The 21,440-nt window shown below is 30.5% G+C and overlaps 1 protein-coding gene and 1 pseudogene across 3 annotated transcripts in view; both read right to left on the bottom strand.

Moving 5' to 3' along the window:
• The window catches only part of Eip74EF (Ecdysone-induced protein E74), a 178,317-nt gene that overhangs the window by 156,319 nt on the left and 558 nt on the right, over positions 1 to 21,440 (bottom strand). For 2 of the 3 annotated variants that reach the window (XM_087403294.1, XM_087403295.1), the window contains exons 2-3: positions 21,073 to 21,325; positions 18,123 to 18,224 (exon numbers count right to left, since the gene is read on the bottom strand). In XM_087403294.1, coding sequence (XP_087259420.1) covers positions 18,123 to 18,224; positions 21,073 to 21,325 — 355 coding nt within the window. The remainder of the gene's footprint in view (positions 1 to 18,122; positions 18,225 to 21,072; positions 21,326 to 21,440) is intronic. The other variant, XM_087403296.1, reaches the window with a different exon arrangement.
• Positions 3,492 to 3,564, bottom strand: LOC147910378 (small nucleolar RNA SNORD36; annotated as a pseudogene).

Below are 21,440 nucleotides of genomic sequence, written 5' to 3'. Positions count from 1 at the left end.
GCTGCACGCAAGCAACTGCAGGCGAGCGGCAGCTGTGTAAAACAACAAATCGCGAGCGAAACCCAGAAAAGCGTAAAAGGTCCAACACAGCAAGGAGTGGAATCGCTTGAAAACAAGTTATCGACTCGGATCAGGAGAGGCCGTTTAAAGTGTGGCTTGCTGCAAAACGCAGAGAAGGGCGAGTAATTAACATAGAATTACTTAGATCCACTCTACACAGTATACTCTCCCTCAGATTTGCAATTTATCCTCGCCCCGTCCGTTCCCACGCGATTACCTAACGCGTGATACTTGGGAAGTATAATATCGAACAATTCCAGCTGAACGTCTGATAACATCGATGAAGGGGAAAACATATTTCTTAGCACTCATTAATGGAAATGCGTATTATGATTGTAAACGTGTTGAGTCTTTAGCTAATAATTGATTTATGAGTGAGTAACACGGTTAATATCGGATATCAGCGCTATTAATTTTTCAAATATGGTCCGCATATTTTTCTCGACAGATCGTCGAATAAAAAAACAAGCGAAAGACGAGCTAACGTTCATCAATGCTGTCAAATGTAAATTTGCGCACTGAGAGAAATGTTTAGATTACACCAACAAAAGGCTTAATAAAAATGACATTTTGATGAAATAAAATTTCTGATTATCATAATTACACGAAAAAAAAACTATTTCGCTCAAGTGTCTTAAAATTTAGCTAGATACAAATCTAAAAATAATTTTGTTGAACTATTGAAATAAATACTATCTCAAGTATTCACTGACAGGAAAAAGTATTTAGTATTTATAAACGATAATTAAATGTTACTATAATTATGATATTATTATTGCTATAATGATAATAATAATATAACATATAACTATATGTATAAATGTATATATAGTTTAATCAACAAATATATATAATTGGCAAGCTCTTGAAAATGAGTAATGTAACGGAAAAAGATAACTTTTCCTATGACTTTTGAAATTAACTATAATATTAAAATTAAGAATGAGTGCAGATATTATAGCGCAATTAAATTATACTGTCTTTTAGTGCAGTATTTACTTATACATATATACATATTTCTCGGACGTTTCGACTCTTTTTGGAGTCAGCGATACAATGTTCTCGAAAATGACTATAATTATAATTATATTACCATAAAAGTGATTGCAATTACTATCAATTATAGTTAAATATTTTGTGGGACATCCATATATAATTATATAGTTACAAATATCAAACATTTTTCCTTGTACTGAAAATGTTACAAAGTTTTGACGTTCTAAGACCAACTTAAGTGTTCAGCATAATTATTTTAATGCTTCAATAAAATTATTTTTAGATCTGTATCTATAGCTTAATTTTTAGCTATTTCAGCAAAATCATCCTTTCTGTGCAGACATTCTGTTTTGTCCTCACTAAAATGTCTTCTTTTTTTAATCGTTTTATTAGTTTATTTAAAACACATTTTTCTTAGTATGTTATCTAGCAAAAAAGGCGCTACGAATATATCAATTATTATCAGCAACGTCAATTAAAATACTAGTAAAAAAAACCAATAAGTAGCAATAAGTATCTTAAATATTAATATCATATGAATTATACCGTGTTAATTAAAGGTCATGCGAAAGATTTTCTCCGTGCGAAAGATTAATCAGTCATGTGACAATTGTATCTGAAACGACTGTTAACAGTGGTACATCAGTGTAATATGTTTGCGATGCACCTGCTCTTCTCGCTTAGGCGAAGAAGCAGAGAAAGTCGGCGCATGGATCTCGGATCTATTTCTGTGGGGCCCCCGACCGAGTAGTGACAGACGGAAGGAGGGGACGTGGGCAAACGGGGAGAATTTATGTGTTTAGGGAGGGTCAAGGGAACGAGGGTAGCGCGACAAGTGCAGCGAACGGGCCGGGCGGAGGACAGCTGCGGATGCAGCGAGCAGAAGACGAGGCGCAAGGGGGAACGGATGCACTTGCGCGTCGCGCGCGTTATCGAGACGAATTCCATTCTCCGGATCGTTTCCGACGGCGAGGGCGCGACGCGGAGGGCCGTTTTCGGGACCGAGAATCCGCGGCATCCCAGATCCGAGAAGGCTACTATCGGTGAAACCCGGAATCCGTCAATCCGTAGATCCGGAGATCCCCTTACCGGGGCCGGGATGTAGAATCTTGTAGGCGATAGAATCTGGGGGATCTCCGATTCACTTCTGCTACACTTTCGTCCGCAAAGAGAGAGATCTAAGATCCTATCTACGATAGTAGTAAATTTTTTATGTTCAGATCAAAGCTCTAAATTATAATATTTTTGTCAATAAAAACATTTCTGGCGAAATCTGAAACTGTAATCTCTAAGCCAATTGATTAAATTCTAATTATAAAATTGAGAACTTGAAGAATATTAACTCAGAGCAACTCAGAGCTTAGAGCAAAAGACTTATTGCAGTTACTATAGATCGGGACTAATATCTGTAGAAATTAGAAAAACAAGTTTTCTTTTCTTTTAGTGGAATTTGAAATCAATATTAAATCTACGAATTTAGTATACGTAAGTGCAGAATCAAGAATTCGATAGAACTTGAAATAAAAAATCGTAGATCGGAAGTGTAAATAGCGAAATTATCTCCAGGGCTTTTTAGAATTTAGAATCGATGATTAATGAGATCTATAAAATTCAACAATCGTATAAAGGAGTTAAAGTTGAGAAATTGAAGATTTACAAAATTAAGAACGCAAAGTTTAGAACGCAGAATTAGAATTTGACGAAACGGAATCGTACACAGGAAAAACCGATTTTGATAAAATACCTAAAAATTTTGCTAGATCACAAACCTAAAAATAATTTTGTTCGACTATTAAAATAATTATGTATAATAGAACGCTCAAATATAACGGATAATTAAAATAAAACAGTTTTTGTGGCTCCAAGAATAATAATGGAAGCGCCTTTGGCGTATTCCACATGTTAAAAGGCAATCTAAAAATGAACTGTTTCAAATTTTTTAAGTGATCATAAAAAAAAGATCGAAAAAATAAAGATATAAGCTTTGCGTTTAAGATATTGGAGATTGTCGTTTTAAAAAGTTTTCTTTTTTTTCTTTGACATGTATAACTATGTATATTATGTATAAAATTATAAAATATACAAAATTTTTATAGACAGGAATCTTTCATAATTTTTATCATATTCTTAGATAAAAACATTAACTTTTAAAAGGAAAATTTTTTAACGCTAATTTCTAAATGTTAAATTTTTACAACTGTTTATAAATAAATGAGCATAAATACATTGAAAAAGTAATGTGTGTAAAAAAAGAATCTTTAAAATCATTTTATAGTACTTAGAAAATTCTAATTTAGTTTTTGTAAAAAATATTTGTTTATGAGTGAATTCCATTGCGATCCCGAAATTTACTTTACACCATATTCAACATATGAGAAGCAGACTTTCAAAATACTTTTTATCCAAAATTTCATTTTTTTAGTTAGAAATAACGTAATATTCAGTGTTGAAAAACTCATATTATAAATTACTCTGAGATATTCAAAAGGCATTTTTTCATCGTTAATTTATATGCTGCAAAAGACATTTCGTAATGCATTATATTTATTAACTATAGATAAACAAAATGCATTTTTAGCATTATGTTTATTAATTAGAGACAAACAAAATAACATTTTTAGCAATTGTTTAGCAATTTTGTCTAATATTTCACATTAGCATGTTGTTATTTTCTGTAAAAGGCGTAATTTTTTTATGTGCGGAGTTTCTTTCTTTCTCGTTTTCCGAAAATTACAAATTTTGGACAAAACGTATTTTGAAAATCATATTAGAGTATTTTAGCGAATCTTTTTAGATTTTCGAAAGAAGATATCATTTTTCATTTATTTGTTTAAAAGTAAAAAACAAATTTATTTATATTATTAAATTTTCTCACTAAAATAAATATTGTTATTTGAAAGTACAGGAAAAATCCTTAAAAAAAGTCTATACACTGAAAAAAGAAGTGTTTAATTTGAAGATATTAAAATGTTTTAGTTCTTGTCTCCATTTTTTAAACACTTAAGCCTATTCTATAATGTGCTTTTTGTTTCCTATTTCTTGCTTTTTATTATTTTTTATATCTTATCTTCTTTTCCGGTTTTTTGTTTTATGTTGCCCAAAATAAAAGTTAACGAACTTCGAAAGAAACAAGAGACACGTAGCAAGAAATACAATTATCGATAAAACGATTGCAAAGAAGAAAAAAGCAAAAGGTAAAAAGCAAGAAATAGGAAACAAAGAGCGCATTGTAGAATAGGTTTAAAAGATGTGTGTTATAGTTTCAAATTCTTTCCATAAACAAAACACTATGTGTTTAGATTTAAAATACATAGTGTTTTCAATCCGAACGCGTAGTGTTTTGTTTATTGAAAAAGTTTAAAACAAAAATATCTTTAAGTGTTTAAAAAATGGAGACCAAAATAAAACATTTAATATCTTAAAATTAAATACTTCTTTTTCAGTGTAAAAATTTTATATCTTTTATAATTTTAGTTACAAGTGTCAAAAAGGACAAATTACATAAAACTACCTCCAATATCTAGAATGCTTTTTAACCACCTTCGAGACTTCCCTATCTCTTTCACAGATGGTTCGATATCTTTTTCTTTTCTAAATGCTATTGTCCAAAAATATATTCATGATTAGATTGTGCACTACAAATATACACACTATAAATATATGATTAACTATAAATTCCAAATGATTCTCCGCGTGACGTAAATATGATTAAGAATAAGCAGATAAGATCCGTATATAGATATTTTAATTAGACTATCGGCCGTTTGGAAACTATCATGTTACATTGTATATTATTTTAGAAATTAATAGGGTAAAACCACCAGATGTGGATTAGGCACTAATTTCAGATCATTTTTTATATTTACATAATTCTAGTATTTTATTCATGAAGGAGGTTCAACTATTACTTTGGAGTAAAAAATGTAACTAAAATAAATTATCATTACAGCGATTCCAAATCATATGTAATAATAGTGCAATGAATTGTGGATACTATTTATTTTTAGTGCTATATTTTCAGTGAATTATTAGTACATAGAATATAATAAATATATGTATGAGATTGTCAACGATTCGAGAGATTGAGTGTATACTTGGCAACGTTGCGATGTGACGGGCAGTGACCGGCTAATTCGGCTATGGCGAATGATAAGGGAGAGATTCAGAATCGGCATAAACATCGATTTTATATTATTTTCATATCTATTTCTTTACATCGAGATGGATTCTAGGTTATATGACGTTTACTTCGTATTAGTGCGACGTTGCCAACTCTGTTACTATACTAATGCAATCCATGAAATAAAAGTAAATTTTGTGATAATAAAGCTTTAAATCCATACGATAAAATCTGATTTTTCTTTTTTGTACATAATTGTTAATATTTCATCTGTCAAATCTTAGTTTTTCAAAACTTAAGTTGGCTGAGTGTGTATTAAATTGGTGATTATCTATTTCGGAACGACCGCTTCCCATAAGGCGATATGCTTGAAATAATCAATTTCAGAATAATATTCAAGAAAACAATATTGCTCAAATTGTGAGATTATTTGTGTACAGTATTTATTTACGTCATATAAAAAAATTAAGTCTCTAAATTGGTTTTTGACTAACAATTGAACCACCTTAAATGGTACATATCACCAAATTTTTTAGAATTTGTTTTATCTCTTTCAAGTATCAATTAAATTTAATTTATTAGGATTTATTAGGACGCTACACATTTTATTGATGTCGTTAACTAATTAAACATGTATCTTTAAAAATTCATTCAAAATATAATATCATACAAATTGGCTTTTATAATAGGTATTAAATAGCATTAAATTTCATAGAAGAAAAAAATCAATTCATGATCCAAAGATTTTTCATTATAATTTTCTAGCTAAGTTATTAACAAATACCATCGTATAACCAGCATACATAACGTTTCGGTTATTATGCATCGCTAGCTTGTTGCATCAATACGCTAAACAAACTTTCGCGCCAAAATGTCCAACATTCTGACTGGACAACTAACACACTCTCGTGCCAAAATACGCAACAGTACATTTGGCTGATCGAATGGTCGACGATATAATGAACATGATTGAGCTGTTCGACTTGCTTATACTTTTTTACACTTTTTACACTTAAAATGAAATAAATATATATTTGGTGCTGAAGAGAGAGAGAGAGAGAGAGAGAGAGAGAGAGAGAGAGAGAGAGAGAGAGCGAGAGAGCGAGCGAGCGATGTTGAGTATAAAAAGTGTAAGCAAGTCGAACGTAATAACGATGACATATCTTAAAAGTTTCACATCGGGACTTCGCGTCACAATATCTCCGCTGCTAAGGGCAGGGTAGAAAAAAAATAAAAGCACTTTTATTACACAATTTGAATGGACGCTATCGATTGAGCGTATGTAGAACTTCTTGATCGGTTCAGCCGTTTAGGTTCATCATATTTCCAATAATTTCAATCCCTCACAACTCGCGGTTTCGCGTAAAGGAACCACAGTAGTGTCGTTGCCAAAATACTACCGTGTTTGCTAATATATCACAAACTGTTATTTCCATCCCATGAGGGATCTGACAGTCTGCTACTAGTCAGGGAAGCAGTTTATCTGAAGTTTGTGCTTCAACATCTTGCGGATTGGGATTAACCCAAATATTATCACGGATAGTTGAATAATGAGATTGATGATGCTCCAACAATTTAATAATAATTTCGCTCAATCTTCCCATCCACCATTTTAAAAGTTTGTGATCTTTTAAAAGTTCTTGATATCTTCCCATGGATTAAGTATCAAGACTATATTGATTCTTGTAGCATCCGTACACATGGAGCTGCAATATTGTTCCTATACGGTACAGAACATTGAAAGAATGTTGCTGAGATGTTGCAATGTTAAATATTGAAGCGTCAATATTTTATTAATGTTGGATCTATATTGATTTTTCCGCATTCATTGTTAATATTGCTGCAATGTTGAAACAATACTGAATAAATTATATATCGAAATCTATTTTAATTTGTAAAAACTGAACAAAAATAAAATGTCATGTAAATAGAAAATTTAAATCACTTCAATTGATCTTTTAACGAAACTCATTTCTAAATGATATACATTTACGCGGAAATCGGCCACGCGTACAGAATGCTCGCGCGTGTGATACTGTTTGTGTTTGATCAGTCCAACATCGACTCATTGTCTTTCCACATATCTATATGTCATATCCTCTAACATTCAATGTTCTTGGATCATTGAAGCAGTTCCCGTACGATTGCAGAGGTTCAGCACTGTTGGATGGGGTAGATTGGATGACCGCTTAGAAAAATAAGGAAATTAATTCTCAAATCAGGAAAAAAGTGTTTTTTTTTTTCAATTATAATGTTATCGTGTATGTTTTGGAATATAATATTTATCAATATTTATTTTAATAATAAAACTGAATTAATTAATACACAAAAAATTTTTTGTCTCACAGATAATTGCAATTTAATGAACATTAAACGTTTTTGCAACGTTTCTTCAACATTGGATCTACATTTTGCGATGTTGCTAGAATGTTCGCAATTTAACGTTTCTGAGATATTGATTTAACGTTAGTGTGCTGTATAAGATTGGATAATTTACTAATAAATAGAATTATATGCTGCACTACATATACATAGTGTAACAATAGCACCATCTCTAGCATAGATATAATAAATGGCTTGGAGAGATTGAAGCTCATTGTGCTCACTGAATCAGTAATGCCGACTACTTTTTTGCATAAAATATAATTATAAATAATATTAATCAGGATAATTTGACAAAATTTTTAATGCACAAAACTTTATTTTAATTGGTCACATTTCTCTCGTATTGCTTAGAAATGTAGTAGATATAGAATTTTAGAATTAAATAGTTTTATAATCTGTATTATTCTGGAGTATTATAATTCTTTTCTTTTTTTAATTTTAAATTTAATTTTCTTTTTAAATTTAAAGGTACGTCTTAAAATTTTTTAGAATTGTTAACATTAATAGGCTTCAAATATTTATTATTAGAAATATGTTTTACTGTATCAAAATAATGTATTAATAGAATTGCTTCCATAACCATTCGCATATTAGTGATAGAGAAAAAGAAATGATTATCATTAAATGTGTGTAGCTAGGAAACAGAACAATAAGTTATATTAATAATATTAAATATTCAAACATCAATTTTCATTAAATGATACTTTTAAAGGTTTTAAGATTTAAATACAGCATGAAAAAAGGACTATGCCCAGTTTGGCTCTCTCTGAACAGTATTGAGATCTAGTTAGAATTGTAGAACATAAAAAAAAGAATTAAAAAATTCCATATGTACAATTTTATAAAATGAGTTCCTTGAGTGCTACAGATGTTCAAAGTTCGCTATGATGACGATGTATTGTATACCATGTAGGACTGGTTTTATTCGATTTCTCGAATCTAATATCTGGAATATGTCCAATCTTGACAAAAGCAACTAAAACCTTTTTTGGATCCCAAATGAATAGTTATAAGTGATATATATTAATCGATGAAGAGGGGAGAGACACTTAAAGTATGAAAACAAAAGGTTTTAATTGATTTGACAAAAATGTTTAGTATTTTTAACTGTAACGTTTCCATCTCTCGTTTTCTTTTATAATGACACCAACATATATATATTTAAATGTGTTGAGTGGGACTCTTAAGGAACTACTAAGCTCTTGTTCCAAGAAATCTAGCACTTCCTCAGCTAATAAATGTTTACGCGACTGGTTTTTTAAATATTTTCCACATTACTCACAATGGATCGCGATCAATAGCTGCTTCGGGGTGATCCCATACCAAAAGCTGGTTTATTCCGATTGGTATATTCATCGCTTGTCCATCTTACCCCCGAGGGCGAACTCCAGGGACATCGCCGTCATTACAAGCAAATTCAAATTTCTGTGACATGACGGCATGAATCGCGACCAGGGATTTAGTCGGATTAATGAACTGTACCAAATACATTTTAGGTATTACTTCATGTCTTTGGTACAATCCGTTATCGCCGTCACCGCGGGGAGATGTCCTGGACGCAGAGAAATTGGATGAGACTAGTGGTCATAATAGCGAACTTTGGATAGTTCTAATACTCAGAAAACCTCTCCTCTAAAGTTGGGCTTATGGAATTTTTGATTCTTTTTTGATACTTTAAAATTTTAGGCATCAAAGGGCATCAAAAATTTTAGGTTTCAAAGTTGTTCACCCAAATTCCCCTATAAAACTGGGCAAGTTTCCTTTTTCCTATTAAAAATTCTTGCAGAAGATTGAAGATTGTTTGAAAGGCTGTAAAGTAAAATAAATACAAATTCTTTTATGTCCTTTTTTCCTGCATTACAAGAGTCAACCCTTAATTATAACGATTTTGTAAAGATTCATGGTTATATCACACTGAATCAAATAGGCTGAATAAATTGATGTTACATTGTAAGACTATCCGACTAATTTGAACAAAAAAAATGGAATATATTTTCAACATTATAGAATGTGTTTCATTAATAATAATGTTACAAACCAAACAACAATATGTAAAAAAATTCTTGAAGACGTACATGTAAAAAAATGAATTTTAATATATAAAATAATAACTCTTTCATTTTTTTTTAATTTTGGAGTGATACATCTAAAATGTAGTATATTTAAAAAATATTTAATACATATTATTAATATATATATGTAGAGGAAAGGTCCTTATTATGAGATACCGAATTCATTTTGGGTAAATGCTAGAAGTTTATGGGCAGAAAAGACTAAAAAGATAATAAGTCATTTGAAAGGGAATTTAATAAGCTGTAAGATAATGTTATATAAAATTTAATTCAAGTTTCATATTTTTTTTTTGAAAATTAAAGAAATGTAAAAAGTGAGCAAATCGTAAAGTTAAAAAATTGTGCTCCTAATATGAAATGCCCCGAGAAATTGATAATAGAACATAAAGTAAAATCATCAATATATCAAAATTGCAATTAAAAACTTTATTAACTTTATTAACTTAATTAATTTTAAATGCATTAATTTTCAACTTAATTTGGTTACTTTTAAACTTTAATTTATTAATGTTTTTTAAATTAAAAATTTTTCTACCTCCCTTAATGCTAATATTTTTTTTCTATAAAGTCTTAATCGTTAGAGAATTAATTTAGAAGAGAGGAGAAGTTCAATGATTTTATGATGAAAGACTCTATAATAAAATGTCATATGGTAGTTAGTTTTAATTGACTCGTTTTATCAATTTCTGCTTATATTTGAATCACACTAATTGTAGATATCATAAATGTTATATTTCAGCAACATAAATATGAAATGAGCCTTAGATGAAGATTGTTGTAGAACAGCATTGCGCATCCACCCAATCTAAATTTTTATATTTATCTTTGTAACAAATATCTAGTCGATGTAGTCGTAAACATGCATGAGCAGTCGTTTTAGAAGTTAAAGAAAGTTAGATAAAGGTTAAAGAAAGAGAAATAATGCAAAAACATATACTTTCTCTTTTGCAAGATTTTACAAAAACGCCTTATAGTATATATCTTATTATATATAAGTAACTTACATGTGAATATAAAATTAAATTTATCTAATAATCTATGTAAGTGTATCTTTGTAAATGTTATTTAAAGTTATCTCATTACAAGAAAAATTAGAATATTCTGATATTAAAAAAAATTTTTTTTTAATTAACATTTTTTTAAACTTAAATTAATTCAATCTTAACTTAACTTTTACTTAACTACTTTTTTTATTCCTTCAACTTTTAACTTAATTTTATTAATTTTATAAGCCATTAACTTCAACTTAATTTAGTTTAAAAACGTTAGTTAAAAAAAAACGTTAACTTACCCAACCCTAATCTTTAATAATGTGTATTGCTTTCTCTCGCATTTATCAATTCGTGTATTCGTCAAGGGCATACTGTCAATTAAATGTTCTTATTTCTTCTTGTTCTTTCTTTAAAACGATATAAATTTCTAAAAAAATCATAGAAAAATGTTTAAAATATGGATTAGTTTGAAAGTCAATAAGACTCATACACTTTTGTGCCATGCATCCGATTCCTCTGAGCAGTGCAACAGTTTAAAGAAAAAAATTTTTAAACTATTTTTCGATGTCCATCTTCAACGTCCGCCATTTTGTATTACATTTTGTGTAATTTAAATTTGATCTCCATGATCATCAAGGAGATGTTCAAGCTTAATTTGAGGTTCATTTCGATACGATGATTTTGTGGTTCATCTCGATATGATGATTTTTCATTGAGTTATCTCTATTTAAAAATATAAAAAATTTGTGTTAAAATTTAATGACTCGTTTTTTTTGCCGATGTACATATATGTATATATATACTTAAGAAACGCAACAAAAAACGTATTACCAACAAATGATGTAGTAAAATATGAATAAAATGTAAATGTTATTTCTATTGATATATCTTTATAGAACAATAATAAAACAAAGTTAGGAGATAAATTAATCACAATTCGTAAAAGTATATCGGTCTATTCATATACATTCTTTATTTATTTAACATATAATTTAATTAGAAAAACTCATTTTCTCTTCTTTTAGTGAAACTTGAAATCAATATTGTACCTACGAAGTAAGAATACATGTATGCAAAATTCAAAATTCGATAGAAGTCGGAATAAATATCGTAGATCTGAGGTTTTTTGTATAAATACGAAATCATCTCCAGAGTTCTTACGAATTTAGAATTAAAGAGATCTAAAAGAAAACTCAACGGTCGTAAAGGAATTGGAATTGAGACATTAAAGATATATAGAACTAACGGAAAGGTTAGAACATAGAATTAGAATTTGATAAATCGAAATTGTATAACGGAAAGAAACGATTTTGATAGAATTTTGCTAAATAGAAACCAAAAATAATTTTGTTAGACTATTAAGATATTGATTGTGTAGAACATTCAAGCATAATGAGTAATTAAAACAAAAATAATTTTTGTAGTTCCAAGAATAATATCAAATAATAAAATGCCTATGCTTTCCGTATATCAGAAGGCAATCAAAAAATGAACTGCTTCAGATATTTAAAGTGATCATGAAAATATGTCGGTACATATAGAAAATTGAAGGTCGAAAAAATAAGTATTATACGCCTTACCTCTAAGATATGGAATATTGATCTAAGATTGGAAATAGTCGTTTTAAAATGTTTTCCATTTTTGATACACATTTGTAGCTATTTATAAAATCATAAAATATACAAAATTTTTATACAAAGAAATCTTTTAGAATTTTTCCCGTACTTGCAAATAAAAACGTTTAAACATTAAAAAAAAATTTTTACAATCGCCAACAAATAATTGAACAAAAATATATTGAAAAATTAAAGGTACAAGGAAGTATCTTAAAAAAATCAATTCATTTCATAGTAATTAGACCAAAATTCAAATTTTGTTTTGGAAAAAGTATTTGTTTATGGATGAATCCCATTGTGATCGCAAATTTTTTTTTATAATATCACATTCTACATATATTAGAATATGTTGGGGAATTTTTTCAGATTTTTCAAAAGAAGATACAATTTTGCATTTACTTGCTTAAAACTAAAAAATTTTTTTATATTATTAAAGGACCTTCAACACACACTGTACATTTTGGATATATTGTACTCTCGCTCTGAACAAATATCTCCAACCAACCTCCTCATATAGTTACTTTTTGCACATAATCTTGATTCATTCAAGCTATTCTTTAAAAATTCCGTGTATTATTGATATTATATTATTATTGACAGATATAAATAAGTATTTACGCGCGGGCGGACGTTTATATGTATTTATGTATATACCGATGTGCCATTTTAAAGTAACGATGTATCATTCATACTGCAGAACTATGTTTCGGAGGACTAGAACAACTCAGAAAAAAAAGTTCTCGACACGAAAGGAAGTGCACGTTTACTGATGATAGTGGATGTAAAAAATGGATTTTTTTCGTTTTTTAGAAGACTAATAGCGATTTACTCTTATTGTAGTTAATGAGATCAATTTTTTCAATTTTTGGAAGAACCGATAGCGGTGGCTAAATTCACACTGCAGAATTATCTTTCATAGGACTAGAACGACTGAAAATATAAAATTCTGTGTTGGAATAAGGAGAGTGTACCTTTAACTTTTGGTCGGAGCGTTCGTTTGTTGAAAAACGTTTTTTTTATTTTCCTCGATTTCCGTTCGACTTTCGGAATTGTCCTTTTGGAACAATGTTTGGAACAACTAGAATAATCTGGCGACAATGAATTGTTCAATTATTGAAAAAAGAGGTGCCGGATAAGAAAATGTTTTTTTGATTTTTGCTATTTCCGTTCGTCATACGAAATTGTCCTTTTGGAACAATGTTTGGAACAACTAGAATAATCTGGCGACAATGAATTGTTCGATTATTGAAAAAAGAGGTGCCGGATAAGAAAATGTTTTTTTGATTTTTGCTATTTCCGTTCGTCATACGAAATTGTCCTTTCGGAACAATGTTTGGAACAACTAGAATAATCTGGCGACAATGAATTGTTCGATTATTGAAAAAAGAGGTGCCGGATAAGAAAATGTTTTTTTGATTTTTGCTATTTCCGTTCGTCATACGAAATTGTCCTTTTGGAACAATGTTTGGAACAACTAGAATAATCTGGCGACAATGAATTGTTCGATTATTGAAAAAAGAGGTGCCGGATAAGAAAATGTTTTTTTGATTTTTGCTATTTCCGTTCGTCATACGAAATTGTCCTTTCGGAACAATGTTTGGAACAACTAGAATAATCTGGCGACAATGAATTGTTCGATTATTGAAAAAAGAGGTGCCGGATAAGAAAATGTTTTTTTGATTTTTGCTATTTCCGTTCGTCATACGAAATTGTCCTTTTGGAACAATGTTTGGAACAACTAGAATCTGCAAGAAGAAATTGTTTAATTTTTCAAAAAAGGGGAGTCAGCAAAAAAAATCCATTTTATTGGAAAAAAATTTGAAATAAGATAATATCGCTTTGGAATAGTATAGAAAAAACTCAGAATAATCTGAAACAATTGTTAAAATTTTAATTTTTAAAAAAAGGAGGGCTAACTTCACATACATTATGTATTTGCTTGTTGTTGTAACCTCCAATCTTACACAATAATAATTAATAATTATCTTACAATAATATGTGCACTAACATGTTTTCGTGATGAATTTAAAAAATTCCAAATAATTCATTTTTATGACCCTAAACACGATGTAGAATGCGACTTATATGACTCTCCGTAGTTTTAGTAAATAATATTAATACATACATATATTGACATATCTTATTCTTCCGCAGTGAGAAGGATTAGATCTACAGTCGAAATGTTTGTAATTAACTTCGTTTTCGATACACTCTAATTAATTTTTTTTTTTTAATTATATATTGTAAACTTATAAATACAATTATTTACGCATAACAATCATGGAGCTCATATCACAGGCATTTTACTTGTATTTAGACAATGCTACAAAAAGTTTTAATGTTCTAACAATCAGCTTGAGCGTCCTACATAATTATTTTAATAGTCTAACAAAGTTATTTTCATATCTGTATCTACATATATTATAGTTAAATTTTTCAATACTTTAGCAGAGCAGAACTTTTTTTTGTTACGAAAGTCATGATTAAACAAGTTCGACGGACATCAGACTTTGATCGTTTCGTCTCTATGCAGTCTAATAAATCGGGAAAGTCGTCTGAAGAAATGTGCATGTTGCACCGAGCCGATAGACGCTCCCGTAACGGGGACCGAACCGAAAGTGAATTATATAGTTATTCACGTTCCGACGTTTAATGCGAGATTACTTTCATCTGCCCTACTTTTGTTTTCACGAGCTGGCGCTCGGCGGCGCGGCGCAGGCGGTTTCTTCGCCGCCACCTCGGACGTTCGAGACGAGAAAAGGTGACGCATAGAGACGAAAATGACGAAAACGACGAAAACGACGAAAACGACGAAAACGACGAAAACGTTAATAAATCGCACGCACGCGCTCGCAAATAATAATTCGACCGATTCCACGCGCGCGCGGCCGTTCGATCGAGCGTGTAACGGCAGCGTATCGGTGCGAAAAACCGCTTTTTGCGTCGCGTTACGCATCGAGTGCTCGGTGAAAGTGATGCTTGTGCCGAAGACGCACGTCAGAAAACTAGCGTACTCATACACGCCATGCGCTCGCTTTCCTTCTGCTTGTCTAACGAGTTCATCAGGTATCGCGATCGAAATCTGTCGGATAACACGGGATATCCTTAATAAACTAAATCCGATTAATCGCCACTTTCGCGTCCCAATTAGAAACATAGTTTCAAATGAGACTTAAAGTGAGCTAATTCGCGAATAAATGTAAATCGTGAATACTTTAATAAAAGCAAAAATGTAAATTTTTTTTTAAAGTGCACCGTATTCGATTCTACTTGTCATAACGGAGATTTTTTTAGAGGATTCTTTAACCAATGCGTTCTGCCAATGCATATCCGAATACTTATATCGAATTTTAAACAGTAAAAATTTTTATATTTTTATGTGAATTTTCCTGTAACGCCTCAAATCCTTCGAACTATACTCCAGCCTTCGGACAATAAAAAACAACTTTGCGTAGACTTTATCTAACCGTTTCACATTTTTTGCAGGAACCTCTTTTTTTGTGAAACACAATAGTACTAAAATTCTGCATTGACAAGAGTTAACTTGTTTTTTTTTAATTTCGCGTAATATATACACATATAATATATGTATCAATATTTCGTTTAAACTGTTATAAGAAAAATTTATCTGTGAACAATGTAATTTTCACGAAATATATATAAGAATCAATATGTGTGTGTGTTTTATTCTTTTTATTTATAAAAATTATTATGAATACATGTAAGCATTTCTCATCAATGTAATTAAGCAACTTTATATATATATGTATACCGAAATAAAATTTAAAATAATAAAAAGAAAAATTTATTTCTTTCATTATTAGTATCATAACTAGTATAATTCTATTTTAATGGATATAAAATTTAATTGTATGTATTCGAAAAATAAAAAAATGTTTTATTTCTCTCTTTAATTTCTTCCTATGAAAAAAACTTAAATAATCAAATATTCAACTTCGGTTTTCATGGAGAAAATTATTACTGCCGTGAAAAGCAACAGTGTTGCCGCTTTCGTGGATTTTAGCTTTATCACAATTTGATTTGAATTTGAACATAATATTAGGGCGCGCAAGTGGATTTCGAATTGTATTTGTAATAGTTTTGTTAGAAAGTTTCGTTTCTCACTTTCCAACCGCTTTCTAAAAATGTGAAAAGAACAACGATGAGCACCCATTTCAATTCGTGTTCTAACGGCTCGTAATTACTCGTCGCGGCCTGCGGTCAGGACGAAATTGCAAGGCTCCGCCTCGTCAAAAGTTCGACATAACCCGCGCGTCGAAATTTACTTGCAAAAAATCTGAATAGCCAATCTGTGAATCAAGTTCCGCGTGTAAAAAGATAAAAATTCCTAAAGAAAAAAAACTGTAAATATTTAACATTAGATTTGTTGTATTAAGCTTTATTAACAAGATATCTTACAGCGTTATTATTCTATTTATACGTGCTTTTAAGCTTTAATAAAATCTATGGATTGCAAAATCTGTATAATTTTAAGGATCTATTCACCTCTCGAGATCTCTATAATTTAACATTAAGAAAATTTAACATTAAATTAATTTAACATATAAGAAAATTAAAAATTGCAAAAATTATGCTCTCCGTGGAATTAAAAATTTATAGAATTTAGTGTTTGTTTTTTAATTTCCGAATTCATATACATTTATTTATTTATTTACAAATCGAATTGTTATGAATATACATTCTGCGAATTAATATTTATGAAATTTATTAAAATGAACAAAAATATGTAGATACAGTTTTTGAGATACAAGTTGTATCATCGAAAGCTAAAATTCTTAATTTTTAAATTTTTAAAAAATATTTAAAAAAAGCAATAATTTTAAATTGTTATTATTTTTTAAATTATTGTATTCTTCAAATTATTATTATATGCATGAAATTGTAAACAAATTATATGTTCAAGTTGTCATGTTCGAACGAATGTAAATGATGTACGACATAAATAACATTAATATCAGATTCGTATTCAACAGCTGAAGGATTAAAAAATATATATAAATGTGTATTTCGAAATTTCTGACAAAATTATTGTACAGAAATATCATTTCTATCGGTAATCATTCGTTTTTTTTTTAATCATTCTTTTTATTTGATATAGCTGATTAAGGCCCGATTGTATCAACATTACTTTAATTTTAAGCGAGGTTTAAAACTTTCTTTGTCTCTGTCTCTTTTTGGTTTTAAAACGAGATAGAGAGAGTTTTAAGAGTTTCGCTTAAAATCAAAGTAACGTTGGTGCAACCGGTTCTTAGCTGAATGATCGTTATCACTTAAAAATAAAGTCACTTTACATACTTGCATGTATACACAAGTGTGAACAATTCGCCGAAAATATTTTCATTAGTTACGCACACTGTTAGATAACAATGTCATTTTTGCGGATATGTCCATGTTTGTCAGATTAAAATCGCGAAACGAGCGTGAAACTGCATTCGCGCGCGCGCCATATTACAACATGACTGTAAATTATAAGAATTGGGCCACCGTACGCACACGCATACGTGTCATGTTCTTTTTTCTCGAGTCACTCACACACGCGCAATTATCGCTAACGCGGATGTCTGCTCGCGATTCACGGGACCTTGGCCGGTTTTCCTTTCAACGATGCGCGATTTAAATTCTCGACACGCATGAAAAGCAATTTAACCGATCGAGATGATCTGATCGTTTGTAAATAAAGAAGATTGTACGCAAAGCTCATCGCACTCGCGGTACAAAAGTATCCACGAAATATACATTATCAACAGCGGATTTAATACGTCGATAAAGAAGAAAACACACCATCGGCAGATAATATGTTTTCCTGCCATATCGACATATGTTAAGACAGGACGGATGAAATTCAACATTAATCACTTACCTTTACTCGTCTCAGGTTGAATATTTTCCGTCTTGATTTCCGCCCTTGAGGCGTAAGGGATGGAAGTTAGAGACGCTTGCGTTGAAGGCGCTGCTAATTTTTCTAAACACATAATGTAAAAAAGCAATTAGTTTACTTAAAGTTAAATAATAAGTACTTATTAGTTTTATTTAAAGTAAAATAAATGAAAATAAAAATATTTGTGGCTCCAAAAATAAATCCAATACAAGTAAAATATATATGTAAATTTTCGCGATTATTAATGCGTAAATTCTATATTCATAAGCGATAAAATCATAATTGTCCAAAGCAATTATGATGTACTTACGAAATAAAGTTAAATATAAACCCATAGATGGGCTCAGCTTGTACTCGACTTTAATAATTATTACGCTACAGAAGATTAAAATGCAGAATCTAAATATTTGCAAATTTACATTTTACTTTTAACTTCATTTATATAGAACTATATCCTTATAAATTATACATATATTAAACATATGTATATATGTATATACACTACTCAAAAAAATTATGGCATAGAAAAATTGGAGGCAAAAATTGGCCAATTTTGACTAACGATAACTTTGCGAAAAATTATTATAGAATAACATTTTTTTTTTTAATTAAAGCTTGAAATCTCTACTTTAAGACGCTATATAGCCAGATTTTAAGTTTGATGCACTTCTGCCACTGTAACTCTCAAAAATATGAGGGTGTATTTGTTATATCGAAAATTGCAAAGTTTGATGAAATGCACTTTGTAAACTTTTTTTCAGAAATACCGTTTACAGTAGCATAAAATTCGAACTTTCCCCTTTAATTAAAAAAAAGAATCGAGTCGTTGCGATTTTTTTTGTAAAGTTACAACACTTTAAAGTTACCCTTACATTTTTTACATACGACTGATATTACCAGATATGCATCATGACGAAGTTGCTGGATGGATTTTGCATGTTTCTGCGTATAAATTTCAATAACGCGTATTGCCTCCACGTTGTTCGATTACTGTTTGCAGTCGATTCCTCATAATGCGGATCCTAATTTCTTTCTGCGGAATATCGTTCCATTTGTACTAGATTTGTACTAGATAATGGGTCATAGATTAAGAGATTTGGTAAGACAACCTGTCAATATCAGAGACTTATCACAAGCCCTAGTATAAATCTGGAATAATATTCCGCAGGAAGAAATTAGGGTCTGCATTAATATGAGGAATCGACTGCAAGCAACAATCAAGCAACGCGGAGGTAATATGCGTTATTAAAATTTACACACAGGAACATGCAAAATTCATCCTGCAACCTCGTTATGGTGCATATCTGGTAATGTCGTACACTGAAAAAAAAGATTGGTTGCTGCAGTAAATTATTTTTTTCAGTGTATATGTCAAAAATGCAAGGGGGACTTTAAAGTGCTGTAACTTTATGAAAAAAAATCGCAACGATTCGTTTTGTTTTTAAATTAAAGAGGAAAGTATATGTTAAACTTTGCAATTTTCAATATGACAAACACACCCTCATATTTTTGAGACAGTGGCAGGGATGCATGAAACTTAAAATCTGGGCATAGCGTCTTAAAGAGATTTCAAGCTTTAATTAAAAAAAAAAAAAAATGTTATCCTACGATAATTTTTCGTAAAGTTATCGTTAGTCAAAGTTGGCCAACTTTTACCAACAATTTTTCTATGATATATAATTTTTTTGAACAATGTATATATATACATTATACCGGGTATAACAGAGCGACCATACCAGGATAATTTCTTGAAAAATATGCACTTTCTTGAAAAATATTTAAAAGTTTTTCGATTTCAAAGGACACATAATATGACATCATTAGTTAAACCTTAAATGGCATTGTCAAGGTCTGGGCAAGGTCATGTTGAATTTTTTAAATGGAACTCTCCATTTTTCATTACATATTCTTGTAATTTATCTCAAGAGCTTTCCAAAACACTGTAATTAAGTTCATTTTCATTAAGTACTTTTCGAATTATAAAGCTTGAAGATTACAGCATCGCCGGCATTAGCATTACCCAAGATGTCTAACTGACGGCTAAAACCTCTTGAATGTTGTTCAAAATCATGACCTGGATAACATTTGTCAAAATCGAGGGCATTGAACTTGTATCTCTTATTTTCATTTTTACGTAGAAATGAATTTTTAGTACAAAACCATATTATATTCCCCTTGAAGTCGAAAAACTTTTTTGTCTGAAACATTTTTCAAGAAAATGTATATTTTTCAAGAAATTAGCTTGGTACGCTTTGGTCGCTACGGTCGCTTTGTTATCCTGTATATTGTACATTATATATTGTACATATATATGTATAATTATACAGTATACACAGGATTGGGAAAGTTACTTTACAAATTACTTATAAGTATTATTTTTTATTGTAGAAATTGAGTACAATAAGTTCGGATATTTTATTATTTTATATTATACTGTATCATTACACCAATTTTATATTACTTCTTGTACTCAAACATATATTCTATTACAAACACATACACACACGCACACGCACATACACACGCACACGCACATACACACGCACACGCACATACACACGCACACGCACATACACACGCACACGCACATACACACGCACACGCACATACACACGCACACGCACATACACACGCACACGCACACGCACACGCACACACACACACACACAAAATGTATAAGGTAACTAAAAACTACTTTATAGATAACATATAAAGTAACTTTTCCAAACTTGATTACACATATATGTAGATGTGTGTTCTGCATATGTATGAGTATACATATATCCTAATTGCTTGCGAGAATTGTATTTTTTCTTGCTTATAAATATAGAATTTATGCACTAAACGGAGAGCATTTTATTTGTATTGCAATTCATCTACATGTAAAAAGGTTTATTGCTGTTATATGAATAAAGAACAATATACAATTCACCTGCTAATAAAGGATTCGCAGCAGCGATATTGTGCCTCTGTCTTTTGTAGGAAGAAGGCGTTGTGGTGGAGGTGGGTTGGCTGGCCTCTGCTTCGAGCTCCCGTAGGAAATCTAGGGGATCAAAAAGTTCCTCCCCTGTAACAACGGACATACCCGCACCTTCCTCCACCGGCACATTCGATGCCGTTGGAGTTCCTACCAGAGCACTTAGCTCCATCGTAGAAAACTCTACCGATTGGCCCGTGTTGCTCTGCTGAAAACACGAAAAATTTGAAGATAAAGATAGAGATAAAGATATTTGATCAATTCTCTTATCTTATGATTACATAGATAGATACTTATTTCGCTACTATATAACACACACATTT

The sequence above is a fragment of the Acromyrmex echinatior genome, chromosome 2 (genome assembly GCF_024713525.1).
Source record: "Acromyrmex echinatior isolate Ae372 chromosome 2, ASM2471352v2, whole genome shotgun sequence".
Taxonomy (NCBI): Eukaryota; Metazoa; Arthropoda; class Insecta; order Hymenoptera; family Formicidae; genus Acromyrmex; species Acromyrmex echinatior.
Note: the sequence above shows the minus strand (reverse complement) of the source record. Positions and strands in the feature narration are given on the sequence as shown.